Source organism: Canis lupus, chromosome X, assembly GCF_048164855.1.
Source record: "Canis lupus baileyi chromosome X, mCanLup2.hap1, whole genome shotgun sequence".
In the NCBI taxonomy this organism is placed as follows: Eukaryota; Metazoa; Chordata; class Mammalia; order Carnivora; family Canidae; genus Canis; species Canis lupus.
Window position 1 is genome coordinate 120,957,598 of NC_132876.1, and position 19,871 is coordinate 120,977,468.

Here is a 19,871-nt window from a genome sequence, read left to right on the forward strand (position 1 = left end):
TTCTGTGTTTATTTTTATCAACAAACATGCCTGGGCTGTTTGATTCTGATCAGAGATTTATGTCACTTCCAGCAACGCCTGTATAAGCTTTAATTATTGGGTTTTTCTCAGGGCCTATCACACAGTAGGTACACAATGTTCATTTGATCGAATCTACCATATTTGTACCTTGTGCCATTGCCGTGTACCCAAGATCGTCAATGTCTGCTTTTTTTTTTTTTTTTTTAAGGTTTTATTCATTTGACAGAGAGATTGTGCACAAGCAGGGGAGCAGCAGGTAGAGGGAGAGGGAGAAACAGACTCTTTGCTGAGCAGGAAGTCCGATACAGGACTCGATCTCAGGACCTTAGAGTCATGACCTAAGCCAAAGGCAGATGCTTAACTGACTGAGCTGCCCTGGCACCCCAGGGTCTGCTTCTTAAGATCGTTCATCTCAGCTCTGCTCCATGGTGCATGTCATAGTGTGACTTCTGTAATACAAGACGTTTCTAATTCATAAATATCTGTTTCAGAAGAGTCTCTGAGAGCAGTCATCTGAAACTTGGCCTAAAGTTTAACTTTGGGGGAATGAAATCAATTTTATGTTGGTTTGGGTTCTAGCTTATATCATGACAGGTTGGTTGTTTCCCGTATCCAAGGCATAAATGAAATAATTTGTATTGCATTGAAGAGCAGTGAGCAGATGATATTTTTGCATCACCGGTACTTAAGCAAAGTGGGCTAACAGTACAATTAAAGGTAGCTTTATTTTTTGTTGTGGTTTATCGCGTCTGCTGTTTGTTAATGGAAGGAGATCTGGATAAAGATTTATAGCAATCCTGAAAGGACAGGGTTTCTGTTTGTGGCTTTCCACGGCACTAGATTTTTTTTTTTTAATAATAAATTTATTTTTTATTGGTGTTCAATTTACCAACATACAGAATAACACCCAGTGCTCATCCCGTCAAGTGCCCCCCTCCACGGCACTAGATTTTTACAAAGCTCTTTGCAGGGCAGGGACTTCCTTTCCTTGGGACATACTACGTCTGGTTTTTGTTGGCACACAGCTTCACTCCGGCTTTGAAGCGTTTCCCACGAACCACCCTCCTGAGGGCAGCAGAATCCTCGTGATCCGCATCAGATGAGGGAAACGATGTGGACTGGGTTAGTCCCGGGCATGGAGCTTGGGGCCAGAGAGTTGAACCCAAATGCAGCCGTGTTCATGCCCGTGCCCACCGTAGTGCCAGGACTCTGTAAGGCTTCCTGACTGTTGCAGTTCCTCCTAGGCACCCTGTCGTCCTCACCCAGGGTTGTTTGCTGTGGAGGTGCCGGGGGATACTCCATTCCGAGCGGCCACAGCCACAGCAAGGCTCGGAGGACGCAGGTGTGCCTGTGTGAAGAGGTGTTCGGGCCGGGCGGCGGACCATGCGGCGAGCGCCTGGGGCCCCAGCGCCTGCCTGGGGTGTGATACAGGTGTGCTTACGGGTTGCTGGGTGGCCGGCCGGCAGCATCCACACAGGGCCCGCGCTCCTCGGCTTCTCACTGGTCACTGACGGTTTCCTCTGATGGGACTGGAATGTGTGGGGCCAAGCCAGCACCGTTTCCACCCTTCCCAGCTCACCAGGTGGCTCTACGTGTTGGCATCTCGTGTCCTTAGGATACAGACCTCTGCCCCTGGGTTGCATGCTCATGCTTCCCCGTGCTGGGTCCTGGTCCAGAGGTGGAGCAAGGATGCTCAGCCTCCCTCTGTCGGGGTCCCGGTGTCGTGTAGCACCTTCCTACTACGCCCGGTGGGGCACTTGCTGGGGCCCTGGCTGGTCACGGACACTCTGAGCCAACCTGCCCCAGCAGGAGCATGCCCCGAAGCCACTCGGAGCCACATAATAGCTCCGCCAGCGGGATCTGGGCTCTGCTGTGTGCCGGGAGCGAGTGGAAAGAACAGCGTTTAGCGGCTGTTGCCTGCAGTGACCTTACACAACAGCTTTTGCCTTTAGGGTTCTAGCAATTATTAAGCAAGCTTGGCTGCCTTAAGAAGTCAAGAAGAGCCCAAGGCGACCTAGATATCAGATCTAGCGCTTTCCGACGGCTCGGCTCCGGTCTCCTGTGAGGTCTCCCGTGAATCACCGGTTTCCAGGCCCATGACATTCAGAGCTCAGTGTTTCAGATAGCTGTGCCACTGACCCAATAGTCCATTTTTGGAAAAGAACTCATGTTTTTCAGTGATGTCCTTCATAGGGCCGGAAGTGCTTTCACTAGGGGGAATCAAACCCCACACAGGAGTGTGCAGATACCAAATGCGAGGGGTGGAGTATTCGTTCTCGAAACAAGGCCACCGATGGCAACTACGACTTTGATTCTCTGGTCTCAGTGCTAGAAAGTATTTTCTTAATTTCCAGTTGAGAGAAGAATGAACCAATTAACTGATTCTTTCAGTGTGTTTTATTAACGTGGGTTCCGTTAACGTGTTCCATTAACCCGCCTGTGTTTTTATTCCTTAAAACAAAGCGTAGTGTGTGAGGTGTTTTTGCAGAGGAGGTGTGCCCTTGCCGGGTGTGACCCTGCTGTGCAGGGTGTCCCCTGGCCCCCTCATCTCCTCCCCGGGGCACCCAGTTGACTCCAGTTAACCGACAACTCCAGTTAACAGAAGTCGTTTGCTGCGGCCATTAACTTCAGAAACAATGGGGCATATTCAGAATTACTTACCTTCAAAAACGTTTCCTCCACGAAAAACATATTAACATGCATCTCATCTGGGGTTAAAGAAAGGAAATAGAAACATCGACGTTGGAATCTATGTCATAGGTGATTTTTTCCCCCTTAATTTCTATTCATACATCTATACATGTCATTATTCAGATTAAGGTTTTCTGAAAGTTGATCCATTTTTCAAATTACTGATTTTATAAAACACAGGGCTTTGGTAAGCACATCAGATAAGTGGGTTTTTTTGTTGTTTGTTTGCTTTTTTAAGATTTCATTTATTTATTTGAGAGAGAGCATGAGCCGGAAGTGGGGGGCAGATTGCAAAGGGAGCAGGCTCCTTCCTGAGCAGGGAGCCCTAGCGAGGCTCGATCCCAGGACCCTAGGATCGTGACGTGAGCTGAAGGCAGATGATTTGCCGACTGAGCCCCCCAGGCGCCCCTAAGCTGTTCTGATAGCATGTGGTAGGTGCCTGGTAGCTGCCAAACAGTTTTGTTGATTTCTTCTTTGTTGATTCCTTTCACCTAATACAGTCTACTACTGGTTTCTGATTCTCAAAGTGTGGTCCCCAGAGGAGCAGCATCAGAAATGCAAATTCCTGGTCCCACCCGAGATCTGCAGAGTCAGAAACTGCAGTGGGACCCTGCCATGTGTGTTCTATCAAGAACCCGCACGGGAGTCGGGTGTGTGCTGATGTTACCTGGGGTGCCTGGGTGGCTGGGATGGAGCCCCACGTCAGGCTCTCTGCTCGGCGGGGAGTCTGCTTCTCCGTCTTCCTCTGCCTGCCACTCTCCCTGCTTCCGTGCTCTCTGTCAAAAAAAAAAAAAAATCAGCTTAGAAAAACGACACCACCAGTTTTATCAAACTGTATTCAACGCTGGGTATTTATTATTAAAGCTATTTTACAGTTAAAATACGGAGTGCTCACTCCACCCCAAAACACTGCTGTATTTGTGAGAGAAAGCTGCCAGACAGCTCCAGCATCGTCTTCTGATCTGCCCGGTTCTGACAATTTGATTTTCACTCAAGATGAGCTCTCCAATGTGAAAATGTGTTTGTGTCTTCAAGAAACTGACCTGTCACACAGACTCTGGCTTTTGATCACCCCACCCCACCCCACCCCTTTTTTTTTTTTTTTGTAATCGCAGATAATAAAAGTACGACTCTTTTGGAGATGACGTTAAGTTCTGGAAGGAAGCATTAAATTGGTCTGTCGTGGTGTGCAAGGTGCACAAGCTGTAGCCTGCCTGGCGAGCAAGCACTGCGGTGGGTTCAGAGTCTCTCTTCCAAACCGTATGGAGCTAGTTGTATTGAGATTTTTACATCATCAATTTAAACTTAAAATGTTTTATAACACGTGTGGCATGGGACCTATATAGTAGGTAGGGTGGGGTCTGGGGCAGCACCCATGTGTAAACCCACGGGGATTCCTACAGACAAGAGTATGAAAATTCACACAAGGAATAACAAATAATCCGCATTAAGCCCTCCTCATGCCGGTGCAGGTCAGATGTTGCCACTGAATCAGAGACTTTTCAGGTTGCAGATGTTTATGGATTAAGGATTTGGAAATGAGGGATCATGTTCTTGTACGGGGCCGGGCAGTGAGTTAACAAGTGTCGTGAAGCTGTTTCCACATGCCTGGCAGGTATCGTACTTTTGTGAATACATTCCAAGCAGGTGATGGGTGTTTGGTCTTTGTTTCTAAGTGAAATATGTCTGGCAGGGCCCTATGACTTGTCATATTAAACAGGGTCTCGCCCTTACTGGAGCACTGCTGTACGGAGACAGGCAGATCTTGAGGTCTCCTAGGTCAGGGATGCTTAGTACTTACGAGTCCTTCCACAGAGCAGGCGCGAGGGAGGTGTCTTCGCACCCTCCCTCCTCCCCCTCCGCCGAGGGTTCCATAAGATGGTGCAGGACTTGCCCCTGGCCAGGCGCTGCACTCACAGCTCAGCACAGACTGTTCCTCTTCACCGACATGACACGCCAGCCAGGAGGCGTGTGGTATCCGTGCTACTGTCCCCATTCTGCAGATCTGTCATCCAAGGCCCCGCCAGGGGCTGAGCACCTGCTGGCAGATTTCAGTGGCTTGCAAGCGGCAGGGCAGGGTCGCAAACCGGGTTCCCGCCTTCAGAGCTCCTGTGGCCGCCTACAGCCAGCATCTCGTCACAGCCAGCCCTGCAGGCCAGTGCTGCCTACGTGCCACTGCTGCCCGGGGAACAAACCACAAGTCAGGAACGTTGAAATCTCAACCCAGGACTGGCAGCTACACAGTGGCCCAGCTGGGAATTGACTGCTCTTCTTTCAGACTCCTGATGCCCATTCTTTCTCCGAATACCTCATTCCAGGTCTGGCTTGGGAGCGGAAACCGGAATGAGCAGAGAAAGCAGGTCTTATCGTGCGTGCTTGTCTGCTCTGAAGCAGAGCAACTGCTCTGGAATTAGGTGCCTGTTTGCCTGTTTGTAGGAGCACAGCTTCCTGCACAGGAGATGTGGGAAAACACCCTCACCCCTACTCCTTATGGGGTAAAATGCAAACTGGCACGGTCCTCTGGGAGCAGGGATGGACTCGGCAAGCATTTCACTACATCCTCAATGACAAGAAAACAGCATTGTAGGACCCGGGCCTGAGAGGCCGCCGTGCCTAGCCTTCCTGCGGGTACAGGGATGCCCTTCTGCAGCACGTCGATGAACTTAAACCTAAATGCGTCTCATTTCCCCACCTGGGAGGGCAGCCTGGTACCCATGATGACACCCACCTTGTGGCCACTGTACCCACTTGACCGGGGGCTCATCTCCCGTCTGACACCCCCGTGTCACCACTTACCCGATCAACTCACCTGCATCCCATCAGCTCACCTGCATCCCATCAGCTCACCTGTATCCCATCAGTTCACCTGCATCCCATCAGCTCACCTGCAGCGGCTCCCCCACTGCAGCATGGGTTCCCCTCTTCCAGCAAGAAGGGAGGCTCTCCTTCACGAGGAATGCTTTCCTAACACCTACGGACCGTCGTGCCTTATATGGCCTGTAACATGTGATGTTCTTGTGTGAAGTGACACAGAAGCAAGTTGCAGAGCTTGGAGCTCGCTGCCTCGCTTGTGGACAGGGGGACCACATGCCCCTGATAGCTTGCTGGGGTTCTTTTGTGCTCATCTTTGGAACTTCTTCCTTTCAAAACGCTGTCCCTTTAATTTCTAAGCATGCTGTCATGAGCTGGCGCAGTCATCGTTGGATCTGAGGACTTTAATTACTTGTTTAGATCCTCGCTTATTCACTGAGGATTTGGGATGATTTTATCTACATTGTGAAGAAAAGTGGTCTGCACAGTCTCCTGCAGATGCATAATCCCACAGCTCAGTGTCTTTTAAATTAAAAGCCTTGACACGAGGCTTTAAATAAACACTGTTTAAAGCGTTTTAAAGGCCATCGCTACGTTTCTGTCTTTGGGATTAGTGTTTCTTTCACGCCCCTTTCTTCCTTGTCGTCCAGTTGGCTTACCAAGAGTCCCCGAATGCCACCTCCGTCGACCGCCCGGCCTCTGCTGCTTCCCACGCTTGACTCCCACGCTTGACTTTGCTCTTTAGACCCGACACTAGTTTCTTGCTCTCACTTAGTGCCTGTCGTTTCCTCCTGTTGGACATTTGGAGTCCTAGAGGCTTAGTCTGAGTACCAGGGAGGAAAGTAAAAATGTGCACTATGGCCTGTCCGTCCTTCCCCATCTCGCAGAGCCCTTGCTCTGACCCCCGTGGAGGGGTGCACATAAAAGGAGCTTTCGTTACCAGAGACCCTTGGCCACGGAAGGCTTGAGGGCACCTTCCTGCTGCTGCTCATGGGGAGGAACCAGCCCTCCCTCCATTGTCTGCCACCTTCAGGAACAATATATACAGGTGCAGCGTGGGTTCTAGAAAACCCCGAGTCACTCAGCTGGCTATCCAAACCATGGCTTCTCTACACTTGAGTGACCCCGGAAATGTTTCCTTAAAGCCTCACCATCTTTTGTGCCAGCAAAAGAAAACCAAACCAAAACAGGTATTTCCCTAACACAGAGGTCACATGGGAGCCGTCTCAAGTGCCTGCAGGGGTGGGGCGCCGGGGACCTGTTTGTTCTGCACATTTTCCAGTGCCGCAGGAACATCCAGCCTGTGCCAGAGAAGCAGAGGTCCCAGGTCGTTCAAGTGCCAAAGATGAAATGGCACCTGATGCTCGGCTCTCGCGAGTTGTGCCTCAGCAGGTGTCACCCACGCTGATGGCTGAAAGGAGGGCTGGGGCTACATGGGCCAGTCGGTGCCGATTCCCAGAGTCCACGGGAGAGGCGGTGAGGGCAGCTGTCCAGCTCAGGTCTGAGCACGAAGAACCAGGCATCCCCCAGCAGGTGCAGGGAGCCCCAGGAGAGGGATGCGTGAGTGGTGCCATCCGCGGAGCCCCTGGCCAGAGAACTGTTGGTAATCCATGAGCAAGCCCGGGAGCAAAGCCAGGGGAGCTGTGGCGCAGACTGGAACAGGAGGCACCGCCTGCAGAGCCCTTCGGGCGTGGGCTGTAGTGCCACCCATAGGAGGCCTTCGCTTGCAAGGGAACTCGCTGCCCTTTGCCCTCGGGTCTTGGGCTTGGCACAGAGGTGGCGGGTGTGCTGTACGGCCCAGGTGTCCCTTTACCTGCCGTGGGACAGATGCACACACAGGTGACACCAGAACAGCCACGCTCCCGAGCGACAGCGCCGTGCCTCCTGCCGTCTGCAGACTCGGCGATGTTGCCACACGCACAGGAAGCGGTCTTGTTATCGGGCCCAACTGTACACGTTCGGTTTAGACTGTGCAGCGTCTCTGTGGCTTCACGCACTGCATGAGGCCCTTACTGCTGAGATTAGAGGGGCTGGTCTACCTCCTAAACCAGCCGGAACGGGAGAGGTGTGTGTCTTGCCAGCCGTGTGTGCGCAGCCCCCGTCCGTCACCTCCTGGCTTCGCCGAGTGCCCGTGTGGGTGCCACCACCAAGAGTGAGGCGGGGGCCCTGAGTACGCCTCCGGACACGGCCCTTCTGCCTTCCTTCGGGCACCTGCACTCAGCCCCCTGTGGCTTCCCAGATCTGGAAACGCTTGCCTTTGGAGACGTGCATCAGGTCTCACCAGCATGTGTCACCACGTTTGCATTTTCAGTGAACTGATCTTTCAGGTGTATGTCATAGTGATTTTTACATTTTTATCCATTTAAATGACCCTACAATACATCCAGTTGGCATAGGTCCACCTCGCGGGTCCCGTCCAGTTGGCGTTGGTCCACCATGGGGGCTCATCCAGTTGGTGTGTGTCCACCTACAGGGCTTGACCAGTTAGCATAGATGCACCTCACAGGACCCAGCCAGGTGGCCTGGGTGACCCTGCACAGTTATCGCAGCCGTACTCACTCTGTTACCCGTGCTGTCCTCTCTATCCCGAGACTCATTTCATAAGTGGAGCTTGTACTTCTGAGTCCCCTTCATCTGTCTCACCCATCCTCTCACCCCGCCGCCCCTCTGGCGGCTTGGGTACAGTTGGCATGGGTCCACCACGCGGATCCTGTCCAGTTGGCATGGGTCCACCATGCAGGTCCCGTCCAGATGGCATGGGTCCACCACGTGGGTCCCATCCAGTTGGCATGGGTCCACCACGCAGGTCCCGTCCAGTTGGCACAGATCCACCACGCGGGTCCCGTCCAGTTGGCACGGGTCCACCTCACGGGTCCCGTCCAGTTGGCATGGGTCCACCACGTGGGTCCCGTCCAGATGGCACGGGTCCACCACGCGGGTCCCGTCCAGTTGGCACGGATCCACCACGTGGGTCCCGTCCAGTTGGCACGGGTCCACCTCGCGAGCCCGTCCAGTTGGCATGGGTCCACCACGCGGGTCCCGTCCAGTTGGCATGGGTCCACCACGCGGGTCCACCCAGTTGGCATATTTCCACTTCGCGGGTCCCGTCCAGTTGGCATGGATCCACCTCACGGGTCCCGTCCAGTTGGCATGGGTCCACCACGCGGGTCCCGTCCAGTTGACACGGGTCCACCTCGCGAGCCCGTCCAGTTGGCATATTTCCACCACGTGGGTCCGTCCAGTTGGCATGGGTCCACCACGCGGGTCCCGTCCAGTTGGCATGGGTCCACCTCGCGAGCCCGTCCAGTTGGCATATTTCCACCACGTGGGTCCCGTCCAGTTGGCATGGGTCCACCACGTGGGTCCCGTCCAGTTGGCACGGGTCCACCACGCGGGTCCTGTCCAGTTGGCATGGGTCCACCTACGAGCCCATCCAATTGGCATGGGTCCACTACGCGGTCCCGTCCAGTTGCATGGGTCCACCACGTGGGTCCCGTCCGGTTGCATGGGTCCACCTCCCGAGCCCGTCCAGGTGGCATGGGTCCACCTCGCGAGCCCGTCCAGTTGGCATATTTCCAGCACGTGGGTCCCGTCCAGTTGGCATGGGTCCACCTCGCAAACCCGTCCAGTTGGCAGGGTCCACCACGTGGGTCCCATCCAGTTGGCATGGGTCCACCTCGCGAGCCCTCCAGTTGGCATGGGTCCACCACGTGGGTCCCGTCCGGTTGGCATGGGTCCACCACGTGGGTCCCATCCAGTTGGCACGGGTCCACCACGCGGGTCCCGTCCAGTTGGCACGGGTCCACCTCGCGGGTCCCGTCCAGTTGGCATGGGTCCACCACGTGGGTCCCGTCCGGTTGGCATGGGTCCACCACGTGGGTCCCGTCCGGTTGGCATGGGTCCACCATGTGGGTCCCGTCCAGTTGGCATGGGTCCACCTCGCGGGTCCCGTCCAGTTGGCATGGGTCCACCACGTGGGTCCCGTCCGGTTGGCATGGGTCCACCATGTGGGTCCCGTCCAGTTGGCATGGGTCCACCTCGCGGGTCCCGTCCAGTTGGCATGGGTCCACCACGTGGGTCCCGTCCGGTTGGCATGGGTCCACCATGTGGGTCCCGTCCAGTTGGCATGGGTCCACCACGTGGGTCCCGTCCGGTTGGCATGAGTACACCACGTGGGTCCCGTCCAGTTGGCACGGGTCCACCTCGCGAGCCCGTCCAGTTGGCATGGGTCCACCACGCGGGTCCCGTCCAGTTGGCATGGGTCCACCACGCGGGTCCTGTCCAGTTGGCATGGGTCCACCTCACGAGCCCGTACAGTTGGCATATTTCCACCACGTGGGTCCCGTCCAGTTGGCATGGGTCCACCTCGCGAGCCCGTCCAGTTGGCATGGGTCCACCACGTGGGTCCCGTCCAGTTGACATATTTCCACCTTGCGGGTCCCGTCCAGTTGGCATGGATCCACCTCACGGGTCCCGTCCAGTTGGCATGGGTCCACTTCACGAGCCCATCCAATTGGCATGGGTCCACTACGCGGTCCCGTCCAGTTGCATGGGTCCACCACGTGGGTCCCGTCCGGTTGCATGGGTCCACCTCCCGAGCCCGTCCAGGTGGCATGGGTCCACCTCGCGAGCCCGTCCAGTTGGCATATTTCCAGCACGTGGGTCCCGTCCAGTTGGCATGGGTCCACCTCGCAAACCCGTCCAGTTGGCAGGGTCCACCACGTGGGTCCCATCCAGTTGGCATGGGTCCACCTCGCGAACCCTCCAGTTGGCATGGGTCCACCACGTGGGTCCCGTCCGGTTGGCATGGGTCCACCATGTGGGTCCCATCCAGTTGGCATGGGTCCACCACGCGGGTCCCGTCCAGTTGGCACGGGTCCACCTCGCGGGTCCCGTCCAGTTGGCATGGGTCCACCACATGGGTCCCGTCCGGTTGGCATGGGTCCACCACGTGGGTCCCGTCCAGTTGGCATGGGTCCATCTCGCGGGTCCCGTCCAGTTGGCATGGGTCCACCTCGCGGGTCCCGTCCAGTTGGCATGGGTCCACCACATGGGTCCCGTCCGGTTGGCATGGGTCCACCACGTGGGTCCCGTCCAGTTGGCATGGGTCCACCACGTGGGTCCCGTCCAGTTGGCATGGGTCCACCTCGCGGGTCCCGTCCAGTTGGCATGGGTCCACCTCGCGGGTCCCGTCCGGTTGGCATGGGTCCACCACGTGGGTCCCGTCCGGTTGGCATGGGTCCACCATGTGGGTCCCGTCCAGTTGGCATGGGTCCACCTCGCGGGTCCCGTCCAGTTGGCATGGGTCCACCACGTGGGTCCCGTCCGGTTGGCATGGGTCCACCACGTGGGTCCCGTCCAGTTGGCATGGGTCCACCACGTGGGTCCCGTCCGGTTGGCATGAGTACACCACGCGGGGTCCCGTCCGGTTGGCACGGGTCCACCTCGCAAGCCCATCCAGTTGGCAGGGTCCACCACGTGGGTCCCATCCAGTTGGCATGGGTCCACCTCGCGAACCCTCCAGTTGACATGGGTCCACCACGTGGGTCCCGTCCGGTTGGCATGGGTCCACCACGTGGGTCCCGTCCGGTTGGCATGGGTCCACCATGTGGGTCCCGTCCAGTTGGCATGGGTCCACCTCGCGGGTCCCGTCCAGTTGGCATGGGTCCACCACGTGGGTCCCGTCCGGTTGGCATGGGTCCACCATGTGGGTCCCGTCCAGTTGGCATGGGTCCACCACGTGGGTCCCGTCCGGTTGGCATGGGTCCACCATGTGGGTCCCGTCCAGTTGGCATGGGTCCATCTCGCGGGTCCCGTCCGGTTGGCATGGGTCCACCACGTGGGTCCCGTCCAGTTGGCATGGGTCCACCACGTGGGTCCCGTCCGGTTGGCATGAGTACACCACGCGGGGTCCCGTCCGGTTGGCACGGGTCCACCTCGCGAGCCCATCCAGTTGGCAGGGTCCACCACGTGGGTCCCATCCAGTTGGCATGGGTCTACCTCACGAGCCCGTCCAGTTGGCACGGGTCCACCACGTGGGTCCCGTCTGGTTGGCACGGGTCCACCACGCGGGTCCTGTCCGGTTGGCACGGTTCCACCACGCGGGTCCCGTCCGATTGGCACGGGTCACCACACGGGTCCCATCCGGTTGGCACGGGTCCTCCACGTTTGTCCCGTCTGGTTGGCACAGGTCTACCACGCGGGGCCCATCCAGTTGGCACGGGGCCACCACACGGAGCCCGTCCAGTAGGCATGGGGCCCCACGCGGGGCCCGTCCGATTGACCTATGTCCACCATGCAGTGTCTGTCCAGTAGCATGGTTCTACCACGCAGGGTCTGTCAGTTGGTGTTGATCCACCATGGGGGCTCATCCAGTTGGTGTGTGTCCACGTACAGGGCCTGACCAGTTAGTGTAGGTGCACCACGGAGGGCCCAGCCAGGTGGCCTGGGTGACCCTGCACAGTTATCGCAGCCGTACTCACTCTGTTACCCGTGCGGTCTTCTCTATCCCGAGACTCATTTCATAAGTGGAGCTTGTACTTCTGAGTCCCCTTCATCTGTGTCACCCATCCTCTCACCCCGCCGCCCCTCTGGCGGCCACCACGTTGTTTTCTGTGTTAGACTGTTTACTTTCTTTGTTCTGTCTTTGAAATTTCACATGTAAAGGAATCTGTCGATTCTGTGTCCTGTGACTTTGCATGACACCATGTAGGTCACTCTGTATTGTCACCAGTGGCAAGATTTCATTTGTTTTATGGCCAAAGCAGTATTGTGTTGTGTATAGCATGTCTGTATGCACGCATCTGTTGATGGACGCTTACGTTGCTTCCCTATCTTGGGTATTGAAAATAAAGCTGGGGTGAACGTGGGGGTGCAGAGGTGGTTTTGAATTAGCCTTTTGTTTTCCTCGGGCAAACGCTCAGTAGTGTCATTGCTGGCCTGTGTAGTAACTCTCTTCCTAACTCTTTGAGGACCCTCCATGCTGTTTTCCAGAGAGCCTGCACCAGTTTGCATCTCCACCAACGGTGCACGAGGGTTCCTTTCTTCCAACATCCTCAGCCCACTCGTTGTACTTGTCTTTGGGATGACAGCTCATCTCACGGGTGAGCCGATGTCTCCTTATGGTTTGGGACAGAGCCCTTTGCCCATGGGACCTGACCCTGTGTACGGTGTGACAACTGTGTGGAATTGTTGACACCCGCTGGCATCACAGACTTACTGGGTGTGGGGAAGCCCCCGTCCGGCACACACAGCTGGTGTGAGAGGTGCTCTGAGTGTGAGCGCAGCAGAACACGAGCCTGTCCAGAACCGGTGCGTTCTCACGTGGGAGCTTTGCAGCGGCACCCGTGGCCAGACGCTTCTGTGCGGACTGTCACGGGGCGATGGAAGTGTCCCTGCCAGGAGGGGTCACCCACACTGACCCTTGTGTGCAGCTGGCTCCCGGCAGCTTGAATACCCGGTGATGGTGTCACAGCTTCCGCCGCCCCAAGTGCACATTTGGGCTCATACATGCACTTGTCTGTATCAAAGAATTATCAACAATAAAATGGGCTTCGTTTCTTTCCCAGTTCTTCACTTTCCAGATCACAGCTGCAAACACAACTGCAGCACAGCATTGTCCCAATGACCTGCGACATTTCCGGTATTTGCATAGATGTCCGCGCAGATGTCCTGCATCACACACACGTATGTACCTAGTAGAGACCCGGGGCATAGCACACACCCCTAAACGTCGCCCCCTCTTTGTTTCTGCAGATACGGAACGGCTCTATTCAGTGGTGTTTCAGGAAATATGCGATCGCTACGGAAAGAAATACAGCTGGGATGTCAAGTCCCTTGTTATGGGGAAAAAGGCAACGGAGGCGGCCCAGATCGTAATAGACGTCCTGCAGCTCCCCATGTCCAAAGAGGAGCTGGTGGACGAAAGCCAGATGAAGTTGAAAGAATTATTCCCCACGGCTGCTCTGATGCCAGGTACGTGCCCCTCCGTGTGACGGGATCATATCCGCGTGCCTTTGCGGTATTGTTGTAAACCCCGGTTACCGGCCCGTGCCGGGCTTGCTTTTGTGTCTTCCTTTGTCTTGATAGCTTCTCAGGAAAACCTCGTCTTGTTTGAGGCTCACAGGTACTCCAGAGAGAGTTTGCTTAATCCTATGCTGTGATTCCATCTGGTCTTTCCAAGGGCTTCCTTCCAAGGAAGGAACCACTGAGTCCCAAGGTCCAAAAACATGCGAACTGTGCTCGTTCCGGTGTTGTACCAGTGCCACACTCACGACGGAATCGCATCAAGGTCCGATAGGTGGCTTTGCCTTTTCCTGTTCAAAATGAGACACGAGATTATTTTAGCGAATATTTAAACGTGAGCAAATTGATGATAAGCAAGCCGCTAAATCTTCCCAAACAACCTTCTTTTTATTATTTTTTCTTTTTTTTTTTTAAGTTAAGAGCATAATTCATTTTCAACACGTGTGTTTACATGCCCTTCACCCCTTTCTTCACTTGTTTTCCTTTGAAAGCAAAGATGACTTCTGTCCCTTGGGGCTTGTTAAGTGAAGATCGATCAGAACTCAGTTGTCTGCTGTTTCTTGCTAAAAGTCAGAAGGTCGAGAATGTTCTAGATTACAGGGCTGAAAGATGCCAAAAAATGGAGTGCTATTTTAAGAGTCTTCCAGGGAGAAAGGTGAATACTCTGTCTTTGGAATTAATGGTGCAAGGACAGGGGAAAAACAAATGTGCAGTTACGGCCATAATTTTGTATTTACAATTGTATTCCTGTGACTCATAGTTTTGAAACATGTGTGTTTAAAAAATATTTACGCATGCATCCAAAAGTGCAGATTGAATATTCCCTGGGAATAGAGAATTTCCTGTAAACGACCTGCTAGTACCACTGCCTGTGTCACATAGAAACCACATACGTGCGCTGTGCTTGGATGACACACAAATCTGAATGTCGGGCGTGGGCACGAGCTCCGTGTCCGCTGCCATCCTGGACCCTTTGCACACGGAGCTATCGCGACAGCCTTTAATGATGGAAACACGTCCATACAGCTCAGTTTTCAAATCATGGTAGAAACCAGACCTGGTAAAACTAACCGTCTCATCCATCTCTAGGTGTCTAGTTTGGTGGTGTTGCGTAGCGTCACGCTGTCGGGTCACGGCCCCCAGCACCCGTCTCTAGGACTTCTTCATCTTAGAAAACAGACACTCTGACCCATCCACCCCTCACTCCCCATTCGGCCCTCCTTCCAGCCCCTGACACCATCATTCTGCATTCTGTGTGTGTGAACTGGACTATTGTACGTACCTCGTTTTGGGGGGGGGGGGGGGGGCTCATACAGGATTTGTCCTTTCCGGATTGGCTGTTTGAACTTAGCATCACGTCCTCAAGGTTCATTCATGTTGTCGCATGATATAGGATTGTCTTCCGTTTTCCCCACCCCGGTACAGCTACATCACGTTGTGTGTGTCCATTCGTCTCTTGATACTCGTTGGAGTCCTTTCTCTTCCTGGCTATTATGAAGGATGCTGCTATGGACGTAGGAATACGGAGACGTTTCTGCGACCGTGCTTTCAGTTTCTGGCTCGTGTACCTGGAAGCGGGCTCATGGAGCGTATGGTGGTTCCGTTTGCTATCTCTTGAGGAGCCAGCCTACTGTGTTCTAGAGTGACTGCACCCTATTATTTTCTAACTGTCCACGAGTGTTCCCGTTTCTCCACATTTTCACCAACACTTACTTATTTTCTGTGGTTTTTGGTTGTTCTTGTTAGTAGGCATTCTCAGATGTACAAAGTAAAAACTCATTGTAGTTCAGATTTGCATTTCTCTAATGATGAATCATGGAGAACCTTAGTTTATATGCTTTTAACTATTTCTGTGTTTTCTTTGGAGAGCTGTCTTAAGTCTTTTGCCCATTTTTAAAAATAGGGTTACTTTTTTGTTGTTATTTGGTGGGAGTTCTTTATATTTCCTGGATAAACCCCTTATCAGACACTTATCAGTGTGCAAATAAATATTTTTTTCTTCCTATTTCAATAGGTTACCTTTTCATCCTCCTGCGTGCTTTGATGTGCAAGATTTTTTAAGTTTCATGCAGTCCCATTTGGCTCCCAGTTTGCTCTCGTTGTCTGAGTGTTTGCTGTTCTACCCAAGACATCAGTATAAAATCCAATTTCCTAAAGCTTTCCTCCTATGTTTTATTCCAGGAATGTTACAGCTTTAGGTCTTTGATTAATTTCGAATTAATCCTTGTATGTCAAACCTCGTCGTTTGCCTGTGGATATCCTAAGTATCCCCAATTTCGTGGGAATTTGTCGGAGAGACGGGCCTTATGCTCTCGAGTGGTCTTGGCATATTGTTGAAGATTATTCAAACCACGGGACGCCCAGGTGGCTCAGCAGTTGAGGCCTGCCTTCGGCCCATGGCGCGTTCCCGGGGTCCTGGGATCGAGTCCCACATCGGGCTCCCTGCATGGAACCTATTTCTCCCTCTTCCTGTGTCACTACCTCTCTGTGTCTCTCATGAAGAAATAAAATCTTAAAAAAAAAAAAAAAGATTATTCAAAGATTCAAAGATTATTCTTGCATATATGCAAGAGTCTATTTCTGTGCTTTCTGTTCTGTTCTGTTGGTCTTCCTGCCTGTACCGCACTGCTTTGATAACTATAGCTTTATAATGTGTTTTCAATCAAGAAGTTCAAGACCTCCAACTTTTATTATCTCTTTTCAATATTTTTATGGCAATTGAGAGTCCCTTGAGTGTCTGTTTAAACTTTAGGATGTTTTCTGTGTTTAATATGCTTGGGATCTTGGTAGGGATCACTTTGAATGTGCATATTGTTTTGGGTAGTATGGACATTTTAATACCAGATTTTCCAGTTTATGAACATGGGATGTTTTTCCATTTATTTATATCTTCTTTTTTAATGTTTTCAGCAATGACTTGTCGCTTCAGTGTACAAGTCTTTCACCATCTTAGGAGTATATTCCTTTTTGATGTGTTATAAATGGCATAATTTTAACTTTCTTTTCAGATTGTTCATTGTATCTAGAAATGTGACTTTGCATGTTGATTTTTGTGTCCTCCAGTGTTGCTGGATTTCTTTACCAGGTCTAACAGTTTTTATGTGTTTGAAACCTGTAGGATTTTTTACTTATAAGGTCACGTCTTCTGCAAATGGGGATACTTACTTTCTGCCTTTACAGTTTGGATATGTCTTCGTTTTCCTGCTTCATTGCTCTGGCTAGGTCTTCTGGCACTATGTGTAGGACTGTTATCTTATTCCTGATCTCAGAGGAAGAGTTTTCACCTTCTGTGAAGTATGATGTTAGCTGTGGGCTTTTCACGTACGGTCTTTGTTATGTTGAGGCAGTTTTAGTCAACCTACTTTTCTTTTTCTCAGTTTCAGTGTTGGTATCATGAAAAGGTGTTGAGTTTTGTCAAATGCTCTTGCCACATCAATGGATAGAATTATATAGTTTTTGTCATTCACTTTGTTGATATGGTGTATCACAGTGATTTTTTTTTTTTTTGTATGTTGTGAACCATCTGTGCCTTCCAGCAATAACTTCCACCTGGTGATGGCATATATTGCTTTTAATGCGTTGTCAAAATCAGTTTGCTAGTATTTTTTTTAGTATTTTTGCCTCCATACCCATTATAGATATCAATATGTAGTTTTCTTGTAGTGTTTTTGCCTGGTTTTCATATGAGGGTAATGTTGGTCTCATAGAATGAGCACACATACACCTTTCTCTTCAGATTTCTGTAGGGGTTTGAGGAATATTCATTTAATCCTCTTTGTTTGGTAGGCTTCATCACAGATGGGTTTTCCTTTGTTGGGAGGTTTCTCATCCCTGAACAAATATCCTTAGTATTTTATATCTGATCAGACTTTCTGTTTCTTGATTTGATCTTGACACAAAATATATATTTCTTTTTTTTCTTTTTTAAGATTTTATTTATTTATTCATGAGAGACACACAGAGAGAGGCAGAGACCTATGCAGAGGGAGAAGCAGGCTCCGCATGGGGAGCCCGATGTGAGACTTGATCCCAGGACCCCAGAATCACAACCTGAGCCAAAGGTAGATTCTCAACCACTGAGCCACCCAGATGCCCCAAGGGTATTTATTTCTAACAATATATCCCTTTCCTGGTTATCCAGTTTGTTGGCATACACTCTTTAGCATTATTCTCCTAAATCTTTTTTTTTTCCCCCTAATTTCTGTGGCATTGGTTTTAATGTCACCCTTCTTCATTTCTGATTTTAGTTATTTGAACTTCTCTTGTTTTTCTCTTAATCTAGCTAAGTATTTGTCCATCCTGTTAACATTTAACCTGGATTATCTTTCATTGTTCAACATGCTAATAAGTACCCATAATGTATTAGGTATGCAAATGTATTTTCCCTACATTATCCTCTCAAACCTTTCAAGTGCTGTTCCTTCTTGTATTTTTGTTCTGTACTCTAAGAAACACTTGATATATGTTCTACTACAATGCCCAGAAATGTGATGTTTTCTCAAGCTAGTGTGGTAGTTTGGCTGGAATACTACGAAGTCTACACCATGAACTCTACTTGGTGAAACCAATTGATGCAGTGTTCTCATTTAGCTTTGGCAGTGACCACACATCACTTATGTAAGATACTCATCATAGATGATTACAGATCACTTAATTCAGAAGTTTCTAATTTAAAAGTAAGGCAGGAGGTAGTTCCAAAGATAGCGTAGTCCTACAGAACTTAACCTAGATGACTTTTTTTTTGGACGTCTTGTGTATTGTCATCGGTGAGGCTGGTGAGAGTTAAAATAAGTATACACAAAATATCTTATTTGATTCTATGAATCTTACATAAAGTAGGGCAACGTTTCTACCCTAAAGGACAGGCTTCACAAACCCTGTCTTCCTTCCATTCCTTCCACCCACCCTTCATCTCCGTACCTGAGCCAAACCTGAAATCCCCTGAGAAGGTGATCTCCTGGATACTGGGTGGAGGGACAGTGTTCAGAAAAACTGGCCGCCGTCCTCTTTCTAGATGTGGGTGTTGATTCTCTTCACCTCGTGCTTTGTTCCCATTATGAAGCTGAGGATGATCGCATAACCCGTGGCAACTTTTATCTCTTCTCTTTCTGAAGGTACTTTCTGGTAGGAATTTTTGGTTGTGGAAGTCACCTTGAGCTTATTAGACAAGAAGGCTGCCTGTCGAGAGGCTGTATTATTAATTCACTAGCATTCATTTTCTCATACTTTCAAGGTGAAACCTGCGGCGCACGTAGGTATTTAACAAGTAAAATAGGAGAAGGGATGGCAGGATGCCAGGGGGCTGCAGCCACCAGGTAGATGTTAAGAGTATGTCCTTCCTTGGGCCCATCACGGGTAACAGCCACAATTATGATGTAAGGATCCATGACCAGGATCAGCATTCCAAATATGATGTAAGGGGTGTCCTTCCCTGTGACCACCACCAGGGGCAGCAACCCCCACCCCCAGATATGATGTAGAGTGTGTCCCTCCCGGGGCCCATCACCAGGGGCAGCAGCTCCCCCAGTTATGATGTAGGGTGTGACCTTCCCTGGGCCCATCACCAGGGGCAGCAGCTCCCCCAGTTATGATGTAGGGTGTGGCCTTCCCTGGGCCCATCACCAGGGGCAGCAGCTCCCCCAGTTATGATGTAGGGTGTGACCTTCCCTGGGCCCATCACCAGGGGCAGCAGCTCCCCCAGTTATGATGTAGGGTGTGGCCTTCCCTGGGCCCATCACCAGGGGCAGCAACTACCCCTGTTATGATGTAGGGTGTGACCTTCCCTGGGCCCATCACCAAGGGCAGCAGCTCCCCCAGTTATGATGTAGGGTGTGACCTTCCCTGGGCCCATCACCAGGGGCAGCAGCTCCCCCAGTTATGAGGTAGGGTGTGACCTTCCCTGGGCCCATCACCAGGGGCAGCAGCTACCCCTGTTATGATGCAGGGGTATGTCCCTCCCTGGGCCCATCACGGGGGGGCAGTAGGCTGCAGGTGTGATTTAGGGCTGTGTCCTTTACTGCCTGCAGGATAGGACTGTCCCATGGGGCTCAACACAGAGGCAGACCTGACCAGAATCCCTCTGACGTCAGCTGGACTGTGTCTTAAAGGAAGCCTCTCTCCTCTACAATGGCCATGCGCCTCCTCAGTACAGACACTCTGGAGGTGTTTTCCACATGACTTAGTAGGTAAATGTGAGCCCTGAGTTAGTGCACGGTTTGGTTATTTTATGAAAACAGCTCTTTTGAATTGTGCCAAAAAATATAGAAAAAGAGACAAAATGGCTCATCAGTTTTAACTTTTCTGGGGTTTTCACAGGTTGTATG

At 51.9% G+C, this 19,871-nt stretch overlaps 2 protein-coding genes across 3 annotated transcripts in view; one reads left to right on the forward strand and one right to left on the reverse strand.

Moving 5' to 3' along the window:
* Positions 1–19,871, forward strand: part of LOC140627986 (pseudouridine-5'-phosphatase) — a 134,196-nt gene that overhangs the window by 24,599 nt on the left and 89,726 nt on the right. For both annotated transcript variants that reach the window (XM_072816682.1, XM_072816683.1), the window contains exon 2: positions 13,279–13,497. In XM_072816682.1, coding sequence (XP_072672783.1) covers positions 13,279–13,497 — 219 coding nt within the window. The remainder of the gene's footprint in view (positions 1–13,278; positions 13,498–19,871) is intronic.
* On the reverse strand, positions 9,825–18,840 carry LOC140627849 (uncharacterized). Its single transcript, XM_072816408.1, has 3 exons — positions 18,469–18,840; positions 10,340–13,838; positions 9,825–10,211 (listed from the first exon to the last, which is right to left on the reverse strand). Exons 2-3 carry the CDS (start codon positions 11,513–11,515, stop codon positions 9,825–9,827), a joined length of 1,563 nt encoding a protein of 520 aa, XP_072672509.1. The 5' UTR covers positions 11,516–13,838; positions 18,469–18,840.